The sequence below is a fragment of the Stegostoma tigrinum genome, chromosome 9, assembly GCF_030684315.1.
Source record: "Stegostoma tigrinum isolate sSteTig4 chromosome 9, sSteTig4.hap1, whole genome shotgun sequence".
Taxonomy (NCBI): domain Eukaryota; kingdom Metazoa; phylum Chordata; class Chondrichthyes; order Orectolobiformes; family Stegostomatidae; genus Stegostoma; species Stegostoma tigrinum.
The window spans coordinates 34,127,499-34,149,660 of NC_081362.1; the positions used below are offsets into that span (position 1 = coordinate 34,127,499).

The 22,162-nt window shown below is 44.6% G+C and overlaps 1 protein-coding gene across 1 annotated transcript in view; it reads right to left on the reverse strand.

Moving 5' to 3' along the window:
* Window positions 1-22,162, reverse strand: part of ezrb (ezrin b) — a 152,888-nt gene that overhangs the window by 85,132 nt on the left and 45,594 nt on the right. Inside the window, exon 3 of the mRNA XM_048536465.2 lies at window positions 17,693-17,776. Within this exon, the coding sequence (XP_048392422.1) occupies window positions 17,693-17,776 (84 nt within the window). The remainder of the gene's footprint in view (window positions 1-17,692; window positions 17,777-22,162) is intronic.

Genomic DNA, 22,162 nt, shown 5'->3' on the forward strand with positions numbered 1-22,162 from the left:
GTATCTCCTTCCAGCCTCACACTCTCCTTCCTACAATTTAGGATCCCATTCCCCAAGTCTAGTTTAAAGCTTCCCTTGCGGTACTAGCAAATTTGCCCACCAGTCCAGTTTGGGTGCAATCAGGCCCCTCTTGAATAGGTCACCTCTGCCCTAAAAATGATCCCAATAATCCAGAAATCTGAATCCCTGCCCAGTGCAGATTCTTTAGCCATACATTCATCTGCCATATCCTCCTGTTCTTTAGCACCTTTGAGGTCCTGGTTTTTTAATCTTTTTTTCCCTAGCTCCCTATCAATCACTCCACAGGACCTCATCCCTATTTCTATCATTTGTGACAACATGCACAATGACTTCTAGCTGCTCACCCTCCACCTTGAGAATGTTCTGCAGCTGCTCAGAGGCATTCCAGACTCTGGCACCTAGGAAGCAACACGCCATCCAGGCTTCCTGTTAGCAGCCACAGAATCTCCTGTCTGTCCCGTAACTATTGAATCTCCAATCACTAAGGTCCTGTTTACATTTACCCTTTCCCGTTTTACTCCAGCACCAGTTGTAGTGCCACCACCTGGCTACTTGTGCTTTCCCATGGATTGGTCATCCCCCACCCTAACAGTATCCAAAACGGTATACTTGTTTGAGGGGAATGGCCATGGGGGATTCCTACACACTGACTACTCCCTTTCTTGGTGGGCACCCAGCTACACTCTGCCTGCACCTTCAGTATGACCAACTCACTAAAACTCTTGTCTATGATGCGCTCAGCATCTCAGATGAAAGGAGTGTATCCAGTTCCAGCTCCCTAACAGTGTCACAGGTGCACTTGTCATCAAGGTCAATGGAGGTCTCCCTGATCTCCCACATCATGCAGGAGGAGCATGTCACTGCCCTGCTATGTTGACTGCTCTAAGATTAAGATGAAAGCTAAAAGGACTTTACTTGAGCTTACCTGTACTTCTGGCTGAGCTGCTGCTCACCAAAGCCTATCGTGCCAGTGTCTAACTTCTCACTGCTATCAACAAATTAGCATGTCTCTCTCACCCCTTTTTTGGTTAGAGAGGAGAGTGGAAGGGAAATACTACATTGATGTCAGTGATGGCCCCCAATGACAGCAATATCACAATTCTGAGGTGAAGACATAGGTCAAGCAGAAATGACTCATCACTCCCCGCCCTTTTCTCCACTTTCATTGTCACCATTCTTAACATTGTCAAGAGAAAACTTCCTCATGGTGTGGATGCTGTCTACAGCATTAATGAAAATCTTTTCAAACTCAACCTGATAAAATCTAAGAAGAAAACGACACCAACCTCACTCACGTAACTTCAGTAGGCAGATAACAATATCAACTCTCTCAGAAATCCTCAAGCCTCACTTAATGCTTACTTGGAAGCATACTGAAGAACTGGTCTCAGTCTCAACCTCAAACTCAAGACAACTAACTCCTTTACCAACCTGTTCCGGGTCAGGTTGTGGATCTTCTATCCATTACAATCAATGGGAAAATCCTCCCAAAACAGAGCTAGTCCTTGACTGGGAAGCTACCTTTCAGCTGGGGCTGACATCATTCTATTGATTTAACAATGCATCCAAATCTGTGCGCACTACCTTTTGACAATCATGACACAGGTACTGATACAAAGATCCTGGTGTATAAAGCAGTCATTATCTATATGCCTTTGAAACTTGGAAAACACATGGATAACACCTCAATAGCTTTGTGAAGTATGCTCTTGAGAGAAATTCTCTATAATCGGTTAGGAGAACAGGTGTAGTAACGTAAGCACACTAAAACCACCATCAGTGCCCTTGATGCCGCTTGGCTTTATCAATAAAGTGAACCATCACTGCTGCAATGAGGGAACATGTCTTAGCAGGCTCTATAAATGAGGCCATCTGGGTAGAAATGAGAAAAAAATGTTGTCAATTGCTTTGCTGGGATTATACTGCTGACTTCCCAGTTAGAGAGAGAGTGGAGCAGATATGTAGGCAAATCAGAGAAAAGAGAGAAAAGAGAGAAAAACAGTTTAATAGTTGTCGGGGATTTCAACTTCACTAACTGTATTCTGGATCACCTTATTGTGAAACAGTAACATGGGCTGGAACTTTTAAAGTGCAACCTGGACGCTTCTTGTGACTGTATGCAGATAGGCCTAATTTTAAATGGAAACAAGCCAGTCAAGTCGGTGAGCATTTTGGGGTTAGTGTCCATAAGTGAATTTCAAAGTCATTATGGAAAGGATTAAGGATATTGCAGAAGTGTCTAAGTTGGGGAAAGTCCAATTTCAATGTTAGACAAGATCTGGCAAACAGACTGGGGGCGCTTTGCTGCAGGTAAGTCTATATTTGGAGAAGCGAGTTCCTTTTTTTTTGAAAGCAGTAGCACACGAGGGGATTCAGGGCCTGCGTGTTCCTCTAAGAGTGAAGGGCAAGGGTAGCAAGTCCAGGCAACCCTAGATGTCAAAGAATTTGATAAAGAGAGAGATAGGAGGTAAGAGTTAGGTACAAAAACTAAGAACAAGATATCCTTCAGGAGGGTGAGGGGTGCTTAAAATAAAGTAGGATGGTGAAAAAGGGCAATGAAATACCGTTTGTGAATAAGATTGAAGAAAATGCCTTGGGGTTTTCCAAATATATTATCAGTTGAAGAGGATTACCAGGTGATGAGTGGGGCCAATTATAGACTAAAAGGCACAAACTGTTCATGCAGCCATGAGATATGGGTGAGGTCTCAAATGCACATTTCTCATCTGTATTCGCAAAGTAAGAAGACATTGCAGCTGGGGGTTTCAGTTGGGGTGGTGAGATCCTGGAACATATTATTATTAATCTTAACAAATATAAAAAAATTTGAATACTTTAGCAGGCATTTAAAAAGTGACTAAATCCACAAGGCCTGACAAGATGCATCCCAGCTACAAAGGGAGGCAAGGGGCAAGATTGCTGGTGCCCTTAATGAGATATTTAATACTTTGCTGGTGAGAGGTAAAGTACCAGATGACTGCAGGATAGCTATTGTGGTAACTTTGTTCAAGAGGGGCAGCAGGATTAGAACACAGAACAGTACAGCACAGTACAGGCCCTTTGGCCCACAATGTTGTGCCAAACTTTTACCCTAAACCCAAGGTCTATCTAACCTCCACCCCTACCTTATACTATCATCATTTGCCTGTCTAATAGCCGCTTAAATGGCCCTAATGAGGCCAACTCCACTACCCTCTCCGGCAATGCATTCCACACCCCTACCACTCTCTGAGTAAAGAACCTACCGCTGACGTCTTCCCGATATCTACCTCCTTTCACTTTAAAACTTTCTCCACCCCCCACCACCAGGAAAAAGTCTCTGCCTGTCTACTCTATCTATACTTATGATCATTTTGTACACCTCTATCGTCACCTCTCATCCTTCGTTGATCGAAACAGAAAAGCCCTAGCGCTCTCAACCTTTGCTCGTAAGGCCTTCCCTCCATTCCAGGCAACATCCTGGTAAATCTCCTCTGCACCTTTTCCAACGCTTCCACATTTTTCCCTGTAATGAGGTGGCCAGAACTGGACACAACACTTCAGATGTGGCCAAATCAGGCTTTTGTATAGCTGGAGCATAACTTCACAGCTCTTGAAAGAAATCCCTCCATTAACGAACGCTAACACACCAAATGCCTTCTTAACAACTCTGTCCATCTGGGTGGCAGCTTTCAGGGAACTGTGGACGTGAACCCAGTGGTCCCTCTGCTTCTCCACACTGCCAAGAATCTTTCCATTAACCATGTATTCTGCTTTCAAATTTGTCCTTCCAAAATGAATCACCTCACACTTTTCAGCGTTAAACTCCATCTGCCACTTCTCAGTCCAGCTCTGCATTCTATGTCACTCTGTAACCTAGAACAGCCCTCTGCACTGTCCACAACTCAACCCACCTTTGTATCATCCACAAACTTACTAATCTACCCTTCCGCTCCTACATACAAATCATTTACGAAAAATCACAAGTAGGAGAGGACCCAGAACAGATTCTTGTGGTACAACACTCGTAACTGAGCACCATGTTGAATATTTTCCATTCACCAGCACCCTGTGTCTTCTAAAGATCAGCCAATTCCGAATCCAATCTGCCACATTCCTCCCATCTCATGCCTCCATACTTTCTGCATGAGCCTACCATGGCGAACCTTATCAAATGCCTTACTTAAATCCATGTATACCACTTCCACTGCTCTACCTTCATCCACGTGCTTGGTCATCTCTTCAAAGAATTCAATAACGTTTGAGAGTGTCTAAGTTGGGGATATCCATGCTGACTATCACGAATCAAACTGTGCCTATCCAAGTGATCATAAATCCTATCTCTCAGAGCCCCTTCCAATAATTTGCCCACCACTGACATCTGAAGAAGGGTCTATGCCCAAAACGTCAGCCTTCCCGCTCGACCTGTGTTCAACCAGCTCTTGTCTCTTATCTCAGATTCTCCAGCATCTGCAGTTCCCGCTATCACCGACATAAGACTAACTGGCCTGTGATTACCAGGGTTATCCCTATTTCCTTTTTTTGACCAAGAGACATTTGCCAGTCTCCAATCTTCCGGCACTATACCGGTGGACAGCGAGGATGAACAGATCACTGCCAAAGGACTTGCAATCTCTTCCCTTGCTTCCCACAGAATTCTTGGATAAATCCCATCAGGCCCAGGGAACTTCTCTATTTTCAAGTTCTTCAAAATTCCTAGTACATCTTTCCTTACTAACGTCCACCTCGTCTAGCCTACCAACCCGTTTCACACTGGGGAACCGACAACTAGGTCCCTCTTAGTTGTGAATACCGAAGAAAAGTATGCATTGAGGACCTCTCCTATCTCTTTACGCTCCGTGTACAAATTCCCTTTACAATCCTTGATCAGCCCTCCCCTTTCTCTGGTCGTTCTCCTATTCCTCACGCATGCGTAAAAGGCCTTGGAATTTTCCTTGATCCCATCTGCCAAGGTTTTCTCATGTCCCCTTATAGCTCTCCTAAGCCCTTTCTTCAGCTCCTTTTTGGCTAACTTGTATCCCTCTCGAGCCTTTTCCAATCCTAGTTTCCTTCTTCCTGTTAACTAGTCGTTCAACTTTTCAAGAACCATGGCTCCCTTACTCGACCGCATCTTCCCTGCCTGCTAGGGACAAACATATCGATCACGTGCAGTAGGCATTCCTTAAACAATCTCCACATTTCTATAGAGCTCTTCCCTGACAGCATCTGTTCCCATTTTATGTTACTCAGTTCTTGTCTAACAGAATTGTAATTACCCTTCCTCCAAATTATAAACCTTACCCTGCTGTATCTATCTATCCTTTTCCATGACCATGACTATTGTAAATGTAACAATTATAATCGCTACCGCCAAAATGCTGTCCTACCAACAGGTGTAACCAAATCCAAAGTGACCTCTCCTCATGTTGGTCTATCTACATACTGTGTCGGAATCCTTTCTGAACATACAGAACATAATTGCTCCATCTAAACTATTACAACTAAAAAGTTTCCAATCAATATTTGGAAAGTTGAAACCACCCACGACTACAGCCCTGTGACTTCTGCACCTTTATAGTATCTGCCTCCCAATCCACATCTCTGCAACCATTAGGGGGTCTGTAAAAAAACCCCAAAGTGACTGCTCCTTTCTTGTTCCTGACCTCAACCCATACTGACTTTGTAGATATATCATTCTCGAACTGCCTTTCCATAGCTGCTTTACTAGCCCTGACTAGCAATGCCACTACCCCGCCTCTTTTACCACCCTCCCTATTTCTTTTAGAGCATCCGAATTCCGGAACTTCTAACTTCCATTCCTGTCCCTGAGTTACCCAAGTTTCTGTAATGGCCATAACATCGCAGTTCTAAGTACTGACCCGTGCTCTAAGTTCATCTGCCTTATTTCTGATACTTCTTGCATTGAAGTATACACACTTCAAACAATTCCGATGTCCACAATTACGCTCCATAGACTGCATTTCTTTATTAACAACCTCACTCCCTGTTGTGTCTTTTGGAAGGCTGAATACCCTGCCAATCTAATTTAAACCATCCCGTATAGCTCGAACATACCTCGCTCCCAGGATATTCGTGCCCTTCCGGTTCAGGTGCAACCATCCTTCCTGTACAAGTTCCACCTTCCCCAGAACATGCTCCAATTATCCGCATAATGGAACACCTCGCTGCTACACCAGCCCTGTAGCCATGTGTTTAGCTACACTCTCTCCCTATTTCTTATCTCATTATCACATGGCACTGGTGGTAATCCAGAGATAACTACCCTGTTTGTCCTGGACTTCAGCTTCCACCCTAACTCCCTGTACTCGTTTTTTCACATTCTCAGTCCTTTTTCTCCCTTTGCCGTTGCTACCGATGTGTAGCATGACTGCTGGTTGCTCATCCCCCAACTTAAGGATCTTGAAGGCACAATCTAAGATGTCACGGACTCTGGCACCCGGGAGGCAACATACCATCCGCATCTCATTCGCGTTCACAGAACTGCCTGTCTGTGCCTCTAACTATTGAATTCCTGACTCTAATTGCTCTCCTATTAGAACATAGAACATAGAACAGTACAACACAGAACAGGCCCTTCAGCCCACAATGTTGTGCCGACCATTGATCCTCATGTATGCACCCTCAAATTTCTGTGACCATATACATGTCCAGCAGTCTCTTAAATGACCCCAATGACCTTGCTTCCACAACTGCTGCTGGCAACGCATTCCATGCTCTCACAACTCTCTGCGTAAAGAACCTGCCTCTGACATCCCCTCTATACTTTCCACCAACCAGCTTAAAACTATGACCCCTCGTGCTAGCCATTTCTGCCCTGGGAAATAGTCTCTGGCTATCAACTCTATCTATGCCTCTCATTATCTTGTATACCTCAATTAGGTCCCCTCTCCTCCTCCTTTTCTCCAATGAAAAGAGACCGAGCTCAGTCAACCTCTCTTCATAAGATAAGCCCTCCAGTCCATATTCTTCCCTCTTCCCTTCTAAGTCATAGAACCAGACCCTGTACCAGAAACCCGGTCCCTGTGGATCACCCCTGGTAGGTTGTCCCCTCAACAGCATCCAAAACAGTATACTTATTGTTGAGGGGAATGACCACAGGGGATCCTTGCACTGACTGTTTCTTTCCCTTCCCTTTCCTTACTCTCACCCAACTGCCTCTGTTCTATCACCACCTCAGCCTCCCAAATGATCCTGTGTTCATCCAGCTCCAGCTCCCTAATGTGGTCTTTAAAGAGTGGAGCTGGGTGCACATCCCACAGGTGAAGCCAGCACAGTCACTGCTGTTGACTCTTACCTCCCACATCCCACAGAGGTACACTGCACTGCCCTGGCTGCCATCCCCTCTAAATTTAAACTTCCCCAAAAGATTTGTAAAAAGTACAGAATAACTTAATTACCCTTATATTTTCAGGTTAGAGATGGTGGAAGGGTGGAAGACACCATTCTTGTGCTCTCACTCCCGGTCTCCTCCTCCTCCGTCACCAAAAATGAAGGCCCCAAAGAACTAAGTTAGTATACTCGCCGCTTACCTTTCCAGCAGTCTCCTTGTGCTCTGTCCCGGTTATGCCAGGTCTTTACAGACATACATTAGTATGACATCAGTAACAGGGAAATTATTGGAAAAAATTCTGAGGGACAGGATCAATCAATACTTGAAAAAGCAGAGATTGATGAGGATGACGTTGTTGACTTGTTTGCCTAATTTATACATTTCGTCACCATACCAGGTAACATCATCAATGGGGCCTCCAATGAAGTGATGTGGTCGACTCCGCTTAGTATTTATATGATCTGGTCTGCTGAGTTATTTGTGTCATTTCTACTTTTGTTTTGCAAGATTTGTGTATGTGGAATTAGGCCCAATGTTTATTGACTGCATTATGAGTGGAGAACCAGGCATCTAGAAATTCCCGATAACAAAGTGTGGAGCTGGATGAACACAGCAGGCCAAGCAGCATCTCAGGAGTACAAAAGCTGACTTTTCGGGCCTAGACCCTTCATCAGAGAGGAGATAGGGAGAGGGAACTGGAATAAATAGGGAGAGGGGGGGAGGCGGACCGAGGACGGAGAGAAAAGAAGATAGGTAGGAGAGGAGAGTATAGGTGGGGACGTAGGGAAGAGATAGGTCAGTCCAGGGAAGACGGACAGGTCAAGGAGGCGGGATGAGGTTAGTAGGTAGGAAATGGAGGTGCGGCTTGAGGTGGGAGGAAGGGATGGGTGAGAGGAAGAACAGGTTAGGAAAGCGGAGACAGGCTGGGCCGGTTTTGGGATGCAGTGGGGGAAGGGAAGATTTTGAAGTTTGTGAAGTCCACATTGATACCATTGGGCTGCAGGGTTCCCAAGCAGAATATGAGTTGCTGTTCTTGCAACCTTCGGGTGGCATCATTGTGGCACTGCAGGAGGCCCATGATGGACATGTCATCGGAGGGAAGGGAGGGAGAGTTAAAATGGGTTCACGACTGGGAAGTGCAGTTGTTTGTTGCGAACAGAGCGGACGTGTTCTGCAAAGTGGTCCCCAAGCCTCCGCTTGGTTTCCCCAATGGAGAGGTAGCCGCACCGGGTACAATGGATACAATATACCATATTGGCAGATGTGCAGGTGAACATCTGCTTGATATAGAAGGTCATCTTGGGGCCTGGGATAGGGGCGAGGGATGTGGTGTGGGGGCAAGTGTAGCACTTCCTGCAGTTGCAGGGGAAGGTGCCGGGTGTGGTGGGGTTGGAGGGGAGTGTAGAGGGGACAAGGGAGTCGTGGAGAGAGTGGTCTCTCCGGAAGGCAGACAAGGGTGGGGATGGAAAAATGGCTTGGGTGGTGGGGTCGGATTGTAGATAGCGGAAGTGTCGGAGGATGATGCGTTGTATCCTGAGGTTGGTGGGGTGGTATGTGAGAACGAGGGGGATCCACTGGGGGCGGTTGTGGCGGGGGCGGGGTGTGAAGGATGTGTTGCGGGAAATGCGGGCGATACGGCCAAGGGCGTTCTCGACCACTGTGGGGGGGGGTTGCAGTCCTGGAAGAACATGGACATCTGGGATGTGCGGGAATGGAATGCCTCATCCTGGGAGCAGATGCGGTGGAGGCGGAGGAATTGGGAATAGGGGATGGAATTTTTGCGGGAGGGTGGGTGGGAGGTGGTGTATTCTAGGTAGCTGTGGGAGTCAGTGGGCTTGAAATGGACATCAGTTTCTAGCTGGTTACCTGAGATGGAGACTGAGAGGTCCAGGAAGGTGAGGCCTGTGTTGGAGATGGCCCAGGTGAACTTGAGTTTGGGGTGGAAGGTGTTGGTGCAGCGGATGAACTGTTCGAGCTCCTCTGGGGAGCAAGAGGCGGCGCTGATACAGTCATCAATGTAACGGAGGAAGAGGTGTGGTTTGGGGCCTGTGTAGGTGCGGAAGAGGGACTGCTCCACGTAACCTACAAAGAGGCAGGCATGGCTTGGGCCCATGCGGGTACCCATGGCCACCCCCTTTGTCTGTAGGAAGTGGGGGAAGGGAATGTGGTATATTGTATCCATTGTACCCGGTGTGGCTTCCTCTACATTGGGGAAACCAAGCGGAGGCCTGGGGACCGCTTTGCAGAACACCTCCGCTCGGTTCGCAGCAAAACAACTGCACTTCCCAGTCGCAAACCATTTTAACTCCCCTCCCATTCCTCAGATGACATGTCCATCATGGGCCTCCTGCAGTGCCATGATGATGCCACCCAAAGGTTGCAAGAACAGCAACTCATATTCCGCTTGGGAACCCTGCAGCCCAATGGTATCAATGTGGACTTCACAAGCTTCAAAATCTCCCCTTCCCCCACTGCATCCCAAAATCAGCCCAGCTCGACCCCTTCCCCCACTGTATCACAAAACCAGCCCAGCCTGTCTCCGGTCCCTAACCTGTTCTTCCTCTCACCCATCCCTTCCTCCCACCTCAAGCCGCACCTCCATTTCCTACCTACCACCTCATCCCGCATCCTTGACCGGTCTGTCTTCCCTAGACTGACCTATCCCCTCCCTACCTCACCCATACTCTCCTCGCTACCTATCTTCTTTTCTCTCCATCTTCGGTCCGCCTTTCCCTCTCTCCCTATTTATTCCAGTTCCTTCTCCCCATCCCCTCTCTGATGAAGGGTCTAGGCCCGAAACGTCAGCTTTTGTACTCCTGAGATGCTGCTTGGCCTGCTGTGTTCATCCAGCTCCACACTTTGTTGTCTTGGATTCTCCAGCATCTGCCGTTCCCATTATCACATCTAGAAATTCCCATGTGTGTCTGTGGTTGGCTTGGGCTAGGGTGGTCACATTGTCCCAATCGCTTTTGTTGTCTGAATGTATTAAAGAGGGAAAGTTTGCTGTGTTGTTAAGCTGCTAAGGTCTTACGCAAAAAGGCTGTGGGATTTGAGGCTGTTTTCATTAGAGAGAACAAGGTTGAGAGGTGACTTAATTGAAACATAAAATAATCAGAGGGCTAGACAGGGTGCATAGGGAGAGCCTTTTTCCTAGGATGGTGACAGCGAGCACGAGGGGGCATAGCTTTAAATTGAGGTGTAAAAGATATAGGAGAGATGTCAGAGGTAGTTTCTTTACTCAGAGAGTAGTAAGGGAATGGAATGCTTTGCCTGCAACGGTAGTAGATTCGCCAACTTTAGGTACATTTAAGTAGTTATTGGATAAGCATATGGACGTACATGGAATAGCGTAGGTTAGATGGGCTTGAGATCGGTATGACAGGTCGGCACAACATCGAGGGCCGAAGGGCCTGTACTGAGCTGTAATGTTCTATGTTCTAACTGGTGTTTGTCTATCCCGATAGCTAGTTTCCTTCCTGTCTGGCCGAAGTGATATTTTTGAAGAACACTGGAACTGACAACAAGACTCCTACGACCACGAGGAATCAGGATAGCATGCATATGCTACAAACACACACCTCACATGGACCAAAGACCTCATACTCACAGCATGCAGGACCACAGTGTACAAAATACCATGCAAGGACTGCAATAAAAATTACATCGGCCAGACAGAAAGGAAATTAGCCATCAGGGCACACAAACACCAGCTAGCAGCAAAACGACTTGACAAATTTTCCCACATTGCAGTACACATGGACAATGAAGGCCATCAATTTAACTGGGACAACGTGACCAGCCTAGCTCAAGCCAACCATAGACTACAACGGAAATTCCTAGACCCCTGGCTGTCCGTCCATAATAAACACATGGAATTAGACCCCATGTACAAACCCTTGCAAAAAAGAACCAGAAATGACAAAATACTTTAACAGACCAAATCATATAAATACTGAGCAGAGCAGAACAATCGCTTCGTTGGAGGTCGCACAAATGTTACTTAGCACGGTGATGAGACATCTGACCTACAACCAACCAGCCCGGTGAGCAAGTCAGCAATGTCACCAACAACCCGAGCTACAAATCTTTACAAGAGCTTTGAATTGATCAGGAATAGTCAGCATGGACTTGCTCCGGGGATATCCTGTCTATTTGTTTAATTATGTTTTTTGATATGACTGAATATAATCGACAAGGGCTGTATAGTTGATGTGGCTTACATGGACTTCATTAAGGCTTTTGACATGGTCCCACGTTGCAGGCTGGTCCAAAAAGTAAGAGCCCATGGGATCAAAGGCAAGTTGGCAAAATGGATCCCCAACTGGCTCGAAAATAAGATGCAAAATAATGATGGTGGAGGCTTGTTTTTGTGATTAGAAGTCTGTGACTAGTTGTGTATAACAGGGATCAGTGCTAATATCCTTGCTGTTTGTTATGCACATTATGACCTGAATGTGATTACACCTTCTACAAATCAGCAGGTTTGCACAAGACAAGTTGGTGATGCTTTTGCAAGTGAGGATGGTCTCAGGCTACAGTGGGATACTGATCAGCTATTAAATTAGGTAGAGCAACGGCAGTTGGAACTTAATTCTGATAAGTGCATGGTGATGATTTTTGGATGGTCTGAAGAGGGAATGATACACAAAGTGAATGGTAGGTCCCTAGGGAGTACTGAGGAACAAAGGGATGTTGGCGTACATCTCTGAAGGTGTCAGCACAAGAGACAGGATGGTGAAAGCAGCATGCGGGTTGCTTGCTTTCACTGCTTTGGGCATAGAAAATACAGAAGTCTTGTTTCAACTTTATAAAACATTGGCGAAGGCACAGCTGGAATACTGTATCCCTGACATGGGTCAGGAGGTCACAAGAGAAGTCGGTGAGAGTTCCAGCATGTAGAGGAGTGCAAGTGGTGACCAGGCAGTGAGCACGCGATCGCAGAATGACATCGTTGCCAAGCTGGTAAATGACTGCTGTTTGAAGGGAGAGTATAACGCTTTAAATTTTCTTGCTCTAATCAAATAACCTTTTGAAGTTACCAAACTTACTAGTTAACAGTGAGAATTAGATTTAAGTGAGTATTTTTTGGGTTAAAGGGATGGCAGGCTGGCACTCGAGTGGTATGTTCCACCTGTAGCATGTTCTTGGATGCTGACTGCATCGAAGAGCAACAAATGTGCAGGAGGTGCCATCAGTACCTCCAGCTCGAGTGCTGGGTTACAGTGCTTGAGCTAGGTCTGGTGGTATGAAAGGAGCATCCGGGAGAATGTGAATTACTTGGATAGCACGTGCAAGGCAGTTGTCATCCACAGTTTAGAAAGGGTGCAGCAGGATGGGAATGGGTAACCATCACATACAAACAGTGCAGGCAGTCCCCGAAGGCCATCCCAATAGCTAACCAGCACCCTACCAAGTTCTGGCAATGATGATAACGCCTCAAGGAACTACAGCCAAAGCAAAACCCGCAGTATCACTATGCTCAAATGCACTGAAGAGGAGGAAAAGGCAGTTTGGACTAGTGATGAGTGATTGATACTCAATCATTAGGGGAACAGGGAGGAACTTCTGCAGCTGCTCTAGGGATGACAGGATGGTCTGGTGTCTCTCTGGTGCAGAGATCCTTCAGGTTACAGAGTGTCTGCACGGCATTTTGGTGAGAGGGATTGGGGGTGCGGAGCCGGACATTATGTCACTGGTATCAACATGTACCACGATCAGGTTGTTAAACAAAAAATAAAAATAAAATAAAAAGGACCAGGGATACTGAAGGCTGGATTTGGGGAGTCAGGAGCTAGATGGAAAGCCAGAACCTCAAAAAAAAAGTATAGCGATCTCTTGATTGCTACTTGTGCCACGGGCTAGTGAGGCTAGGAAGTGGCAGATTAGGCAGTTTAATACGTGGCTGGGGAGTGGTGGAGGGAAGGTTTTATGTTTCTGAATAATTGGGACCGTTTCTGGGAAGGATGATCTTCCCCAAACAGTGACAAGACCAATATTCTTGCAGATGGTTTTGCTACACTGCTGGGTGGACTTTAAACTAGTTTGGCAGGAGACGAGAACCAAACGAGAGGCTTGGAGTTAGCTAAAGGAGGTGACAGCTTAAGGGAAAAGCGAATCAAGATTGTAAATAAGAAGCAAGAAACAGCTGAGCAGTGTAGCAGTATGACATGTGGAAACCAGGAAGTCGCAGAAAAAGAGAATGTTTAAAAAGAAAGCTTCTTCTGGTGGAGTTGTTAAGATTCAAAAAGATATAAAAGTTTGCATAACAGCATTTTACCTGAATGCCTGTGGCATTCAAAGTAAGGTAAATGAGTTGACTGCGCAAATCATCATAAATGGGTATGGTTTACTGGCCATTACATAGATATGGGTACAGGTTGGTCTCAACTGGGAGTTAAATAACCGGGGGTATCAGACTATTTGGATTGACAAACTGGAAAGAAAGAGTGGTGTAGCTCTGTTACTTAAGGAAGACATCAGGGTGGTAATGAGATAGGTTCCATGAAGAAAGAGGTTGAATCAACGTGGGTGAAAATTAGAAATAGTAAGGGGAAAAAGTCACTGATAAGCAGTCTACAGACCACCAAATAACAACATCACAGTAGAATGGACAATGAACAAGAGAAATAATTGATGCACGTCAAAATGGTATGGCAATTGTCATGGGGGATTTTAATCTACACGTTGCCTTGACTGACTTGGTTTGGCCAATCATTCATAGCATAAATCCACTATAGCTTCCTCAAACAGTATGTAATGGAATCGAGGGAGCAAGCTATCCTCCATCTGTTCCTGTATAAAGGAGACAGGAATAATTAATGATCTCATTGTTAGGGGTCCTCCTCGGAAAAAAAGTCACAGTACGGCCGAACTTAAAGTGCAGATAGACAGTAAAATCCAAAAGCAGTGTCTTGGGCTTAAACAAGGGAGACTACAATGGGATGAGGGAGACGTTGGCTGAGGTAGACTGGGAGCAAACGCTATATGGTGGGACAATTGAGGAACAGTGGAGAACTTTTGAAGCGATTTTTCACAGTGCTCAGCAAAAATATATGCCAGTGAAAAGGAAGGATTGTAGGAAAAGGATAATGAGCCATGGATAACTAAGGAAATAAATAGGAGGGTACAAAATTGAAAGCAAACACCTACAAAGTGGCAAAGATTAATAGGAAACTAGGGGATTGGGAAATCTTTAAAAGTTAAATAGAAAACCACAAAAAAAATTATAAAAAGGAAGATGGATTGAGAGTAAACCAACTCGGAATACAAAAACACGTGGCAAAAGTTCTACAGATATATAAAAACAGAGTGGCTAATATAAACATTGGGGTCCTTTCCTCAATGAGCTGGAGGATTTAAATGGGAAATGAGGAAATGGCCAATGCATTGTACAGGTATTTTGTGTCCATCTTCACAGGTGAAGATGCAAATAAACATGCCAAGAAAGCTATGGCAGTTGAGGATCTATAAATGACCGCTATCACTAAAGTGGTGGTGTTGGGCACGTTAACAGGTGAGAAAGGCAAACAAGTCTCCTGACCCTGATGAAATACATCTCAGGGTACTAAAAGAGATCAGAGAAATAGCAAATGAGTTCATGGTAGTTTATAAAAACTTGCAGGAGTCTGGGGCGGTTACAGATCAGAAAACAGCAACCATGTCACTACTGTAAAGGAAAGGAGGTATACAAAAGGTAAATAACTAAAGACCCATTAGCTTAACCGCTGTAGTGGGAAAAATGCTTGAATCTAACTCAGCCACATTAAGGGCATTTAAACAGTGCTTGGGTAAGCATATGGATAATGATGGGATAGCGTAGGGGGAGGGGCTTAGATTAGTTCACAGGTCGGCGCAACATCGAGGGCCGAAGGGCCTGTTCTGCACTGTATTGTTCTATGTTCTAATCATTAAGTAGTAGAGACACATCTGGGTAGAAACTGTCCCATGGGCAAACAGCATGGGTTCATGAAAGGTAGGTCATTTTTAACTAATTTACTGGAATTCTGAGGACATTTCAAGTGCAGTGGACAGGGGGCAACAGGTGAATTTGGTACATCTGGATTTCCAAAAAGCATTTGACAAGGTCCTGCACAAAAGGCTGCTGAGCAAGATGAAGGTATATAGCGTTAAGGGTAATGTAAAAGCATAGAGGATTGGTTAACGAACAAAGCAAAGACTTGGACAACTGAGACAAAAGGTATAGAGCTGGATGAACACAGCAGGCCAAGCAGCATCAGAGGAGCAGGAAAGCTGACGTTTTGGGTCAAGGCCCTCCTTCAGAAAATAATGGAAGTTTTTCTGGTTGCAGCTGAATAGCTAGTGGTGTGCCTCAGGAATCAGTGTTGGGATGGCAATAGTTTACAACTTGCATGATGATTTGGAGCTGGGGACCAAGTGTAATGGGTCAAAGTTGATAGACAACACCAAGATGACGAAGTGTGCAGAAGGAATATGGAGTGGGCAAGGACCTGGCAGATGAGATACAAAGTCATAAACGTGAGGTCATCTATTTTGGTAACATGAAACAGCAAAATGGGCTATTATTTAAATGGTGAAAAATGCTGCTGTGGAGAATGACTTGGGTGTCCTTGTGCATGAATCACAAAATTGGTTTGCAGGTGCAGCAGGTAATTATGACAGCAAATGGAATACTGTCCTTCATTCCTAGAAGGAAAGAGTTTAGAAACAGGGTGGTTATGCTGCAGCTGTGTAGCGTGCTGGCAAAGGTCACACCTGGAAGTGCTGTGTACAGTTTGGTCTTCTTACTTGAAAAAGGATGCACTGGCATTGGAAGGGGTATAGAGGAAGTTCACTAGGTTGTTTCTGGAATAGGGAGGGTTGGCTTATAAGGAAAGATTGAGTAGACTGGAACTATTCTAAATTCCAATGAGTATAATGAGGGGATCTGATAGAAACATACAGAACTATGAAAGGAATGGATAAGGTAGAAACAAGGAGGTTACTTCCACTGATGGATGAAACTAGAATTAGGGATCATAGCCTCAAAATAAAAGGGATCAGATTTAGGACTGAGTTGAGGAGAAACTTCTCCCAAAGGGTTGTGAACCTGGGGAATTCCCTGCCCAGTGCAGCAATTGAGGCTACCTTGTTGAATTGTTTTAAGGCAAATATAGATAGATTTTTGAATTAAGTAGATGATTTAAGTGTTCTGGTGGGCAGGTAGAGCTGAGTCCACGAAAAGATCAGCCAAAATCTTGTTGAATGGAAAAGCAGCATCTAGGGGCCAGATGGCCTACTCCTGTATTTATGGTCACATCTTTCAGTGGTTGACCATGGTGTAAAACCTTTCTAAAACAAAATTCCAGGTACCTTTTGCCCTTTTAAATGCACAGTTTTCAATCTTGCTCAACTATTGCGCCAAAGTTTCTTGAGCTTCAAATACATACTGGAGATGTGGTTGTTACGTATCACACTGATACCCACCAACTGCCTTGCCATCTTTACTGTAATTTGTTTAAATAATTAGTGTGTAACATTTAGAAACAGTTATAGTTTTACAAGATTAAGTAACTTAAGCAGTTAAGCTATTAATTTAAACATACAACTTGCATTACCACAGAAGTGGTTTAAATCATCATTCCAATTTTAGAAAAAATATTGGAAAACTCAAACACCCGCTTGCTTACCCATTTAAATGTCTCCAGGTTTCAGCTCTCATGGTTCCTTTCTCCCTTTCTTGGGCCTTCCCCCCTTCTGTAAAAGGACCAAGACTGCACCTTTTCCCTCACTGCCCAATTTCTCCCTCACCAAATACTATTGTTCATTCTATTGAAGCTGGCCTCCATGCTAATTACTCAACCTCTGTCACTTGCTCCTCCTCAAAACCTACTTCATCAACCAAGACTTCTGTCAAATACATACCCTCTCTCCTGTTGTGGCTGGGTGCCAAATTCTGCTTTATAATATTCCTCTGAAGTGCATGGTAATGATTTATTACATTGAAGTGTATTTTTACCAATTGGTGCTGCTAATACTCACCACTACAGATGACTTCAAATGAGGAAGGAAAAAAAAATTGACAGGCATTGCTTTCTCATTCCTAACCAGCTAAAGAGAGGTGTTTTGGTTAAGATTCTACAGTTAATCACATTGAATATTGCGTTTCAACCCAAACACGGAAGCTCAATTTCAGTTTAGGAACCATCCGTTTCCACCACTTCTCCAATTTGATTTGGTCCCACCATTATTGTCCAATGAAAACTTTTGTTTTTCCTCCATGGCAAGTATCACTTTATTCACAGCTCACCACTACATACACAGTATGGTGCATATTAAGATCTTACAATACTGTCCACGAGAATTAAAAATCTTCAGACTTACTTGGTCAAAGAGCTGCTTGCCTGTAGTGCTGGGTTGGATGGAAAACTCTAGCTCTGCATCCATTGTTGTAACACGAACATTGATCTGAAAGATGGCAAAGGCAAGGTTGGACATAAAAATATAGCAATAAAATTTCACATCAGCCACTGAAAGTCCATTCCCATACTTTCAGTCTCCTCTTAGTGAGGGGGTAAACACAATGAAATTTAACATCACTTCTAAGTTTGCCTACACAGACTTTCATCATACGAGTACCAGAAAATAAGGAACTATAGGCCATTTAGCTTGACATCTGCATAGGGATAGGTGCGAGAATCAAACATGGTTTACTTGGAAAGATGTGGCACTTGGAAAATTCAAAAGGTAAAAAGAAAGTAACAACAGTTCTGTGGAAAGGAAAGACATTTAAACTATTTATCAGAATCTTTTGAAGGAATCAATAGCACTGTGGATAAGGGGAACTTACTGGCACACTGTACTTGAATTTCCAGAAGACATTTGACAAGGTGCCATATAAGGTTATTTGTCTGGAGATCTAAGATGGACTGGTGTCCACTGGGTCTCCACACTGAAAACTTTGGATAACAGGTCAGGAAAAGAATATATTCAACACCGCCTTCATCCTGATGGCCACCGTTGTGTGTGGCTGCATCAAGCTGCAAGTAATTCCTCGGTACACAAACACCAAGTGTCACTATGTGCTAAGGTTCTACTGTCCCAGGTGTTCTGAATGATGGGACAGGCCTTCTTGCATGGAACACTCCAAGCAGTTAGACCATTTTGTATCACTTGTCCTTTGTGGAGAAATTTGCAAAGAGAAACACATTCAACCACAAGTCCATTAGAAAGTGGTCAGCACGTAGCATCCACGAGACCCTATAGGAAAAGGAGAGAATTGACCTCTGAGTAGATTGCCAAATGAATTTGACACAATGCCTCATCACCAGAGCTTTCCAACATGCACCAAGACATTGCCTGGCAGGTCTTCGGTAGGGCTCTGAGATCCTTCACGAATGCTTTGGTCTACGACACCGCAAACTGCCATTGAACCAGCTGGGATGCTGGTGGAGAGTGTCACACATCTCCTTCTGGAAATTAAAGATAACAAAAAGTGTGGAGCTGGAGGAACACACCAGGCCAAGCAGCATCTTAGGAGCACAAAAGCTGACGTTTCGGGCCTAATGATGCTGCTTGGCCTGCTGTGTTCGTCCAGCTCCACACTTTGTTATCTCGGATTCTCCAGCATCTGCAGTTCCCATTATCTCCTTCTGGAAATTGCCTTTGCAAAGGCAGTGTGGACAGAGATGCTGGAGTTTTTGTTGAGATTTGTCCCAAGCAGCTCCAAGTACAAGTTTACAAAATATGCAGACATCAGGAGCAAGATTATACAAATTCAGCCCGATTTCTGTAGAACTCAAGACATTTAAAAATGGTGATCTGATCAAAGTCTTCAAGGTATTAATAAGAAAATACAGGGTAGATAATGATAAAACTATTTCCACTGGTTGTAGGTTCCAAAACCAAGAGGCAGTGTCTCAAAATCAGGGCCACATCATTCACAGCTTCTATACACAAGCTAGGTCAAGTTTGAAAGTCTCTCCACAGATGACAGTTGATGCCAGATCAGTTGTTAAAGGTTTAATCTCCGACTTAAAATTTTTAAGCAAAGGTATTGAAGGATATTGACCAAAACGATAGGAAGTAAGGCCACATATCACCTGTGATATCACCGAATAGTAGAACAGGTTTGAGGGGCTGAATGACCCACTCCTGTTCCTATGTTCCACAACAAATTCCCACAAGAGAATAATTTCAGTAACGAGGTAATCTCTTAGATGTTGAGGAATAAAGATTGACCAGGACATTAGGAATAGCTCTCCTGCTTCAAATAATGACATGGGATCTTTTACTCAAGCAGGCAGAAATAATATTTAAAACAACTGCTGGAGAAACTCAGGTCTGGCAGCACTGGCAAAAAGAGAAAGTGTTAATGATGCAAATCCAGTGAGCCACCTTCAGAACGGAGCTCTGGCCAGTTCTGTTTCAAATCTCCAGCATTATGGTACATTAGATCAGCCAAATCCCACTGAATAATGGAGTGTGGGTGGAAGCTCAGTGGACTGGATCTGGTATCCCTGACTATTCTGTGAAATGTGACAGCAGCTAGGCAAGGGTAATGGTCCTAATCCCTTAAAACCTGGGCATGTAGAGGGCAGGAGAGCAGGAACGACAGTGATAGGGGACAAGGGAAGGAGGGAGAGAACTGGAGGCACCAGATCACGACCCTCAAATAAGGTCTAGAAATGCAATCTCTTGGCACGGCCATTGAATGCTGGTGTATAGAGAGTCATGAACCACCTTGTCAGTAAATTGATTTGCCTTCAAAAACGGTGTATTAATGATTATTTTATGCTTCTCAAAACACCGCCCTACATAAAACCACTAACCTACAAAAGTTGAACAGCAACTTACCATGAAGCATAAAAAAGTAATGCTCATTACAGTGTCATTCTGCAACTGAAGGGTTATACAACAGTGGGGGTTCAATTCCTGTGCTGGTTGAAGTTACCATGAACGACTCTCTGATATCACTGTCAAATGTGGCCTTTATGTCTATGACAGCACTTTTACTGCCTCTCAGATTCAGCTTTTCTGCCTGTTTTTGAACAAAGGTTGTTAATGAGGTCAGGAGCTGAGTGGTTCTGGTAGAACCCAAACTGGGTGAGAGTGTGAACAGGTTATCAAGCAAGTGCTGCTTGATAGCACTGTTGGCGAAATCCTCCATCACTGATAATCAAGATTAGTAGGATGGGGCAGTAATTGACTAGGCAGAATTTGTAGTCTTTAGGGGAAATACCTGGCAATCTTTTACATTATTAGATAGATGCCATATTATGGCTACACTGGAAAGCTTGGCTCAGGGTGCTGGTTGTTTTGGAGAATGCACTCAGAATCCCTAGTATGGAAACAGGCCCTTGGACCCAACAAGTCCAAAAACCAACCCCGCTAATCTACACACCCCTCAACACTATGGCAATTTAGCATGGCCAATCAACCTAGCCTGCACATCTTTATTGCTGGGAATGTCAGTACTCACAGATGGAATTAATCAGATTGGCTGAAGATTGGCATCTGTAATGCAGAGAAGCTCTGCAGGAGGCCAAGTCTGATCATCCACTCAACACTTCCGTTTTAAAGACTGTTGTAAATTCTCCAGCCTCATCTTTTCCGCTGATGCACTGAGCGCCATCACAGATGACAAGAGATATTTGTGCAGCCTCTTCCTCTAGAAAGTTGTTTAACTGTCTACCACCATTCACAACAGGATGTGGCAGGCCTCAAATTTTTAAATCAGGTTGACCACTCATTTTTAGGTATGCACAATGCTGCTCCTAGCATGCTCTCCTGCACTCTTCATTGAGCCAGTGTTGATTCCCTGGCTTGATGGGTCATGGTTTCCTCCAGGTACTCCAGTTTCCTCCCACAGTCCAAAGTTGTGCAGGCTAGGTGGATTGGCCATGCTAAATTGCCCACAGTGTTCAGGGATGTGTAGATTAGGTGAGTTTATAGGGAGATGGGTCTGGGTAGGATGCTCTGAGGTTCAGTATGGACTTGTTGAGCCAAAGGGCCTATTTCCACTCTGTGGGGATTCTATTCTATGCTACAAGGTTGTAGATTGCATTGGAGTGTGTTTCTTCTGCTGCTGGTAATGGCCTTCAGCACATCATAGATTACCAGACTCCAGTTCCTATCTGTTTGGAGTCTATCCCATTTTGTATAAGTGAGAGTGTCACATAAAATGATGTAAGGTATTGTCAGTGTGAAGACAGGATCTTGTCTCCACAAGATTGTGTGATGGTCAGTCTTACTGATACAGTTGCATCTGTTCTTAGCAGAATGAGGGGATGAGCGTGAATATAATTCTTCCCCTCACCACCTGCTAGACCCAGTCTAGCAGTTTAGTTTAGTCTAGTCTTTTAAAACCCAAACAACGTGATTGGTAGTGCTGCTTCGAAGGCGCTTTTAGTGGATGTTGAAATCCTCAACCCAAAAGTACATTGTGCCCTTGCCACCCTCCACTCTTCCTCCAAGCAATATGCAACATGTAGGAACACCAACAGAATCAGCTCAAGGAGGATGGTGCATGGTAATCAGTTGGAGGTTTTCTTGTCCACATTTGATCTAATGCCACAAGACTTTAGAATCCTCAACATTGATTCTGGACTTCCTAAAGGGCAGTTGCCACTTGACTGTGTATCATCTGCTGAGTTTGTCTTGCAGGTGGGACAGGAGATACCTAGGGATCGTAATGGTGGTATATTGTCTTAACGTATTCTATGTTACAGTTGTATAAGACTTTGGTTTGACCACATTTAACAAGGGTATAGGCCCGAAACATCAGCTTTTGTGCTCCTGCGATGCTGTTTGGCCTGCTGTGCTCATCCAGCTCCACACTCTTTAGAGCACTGC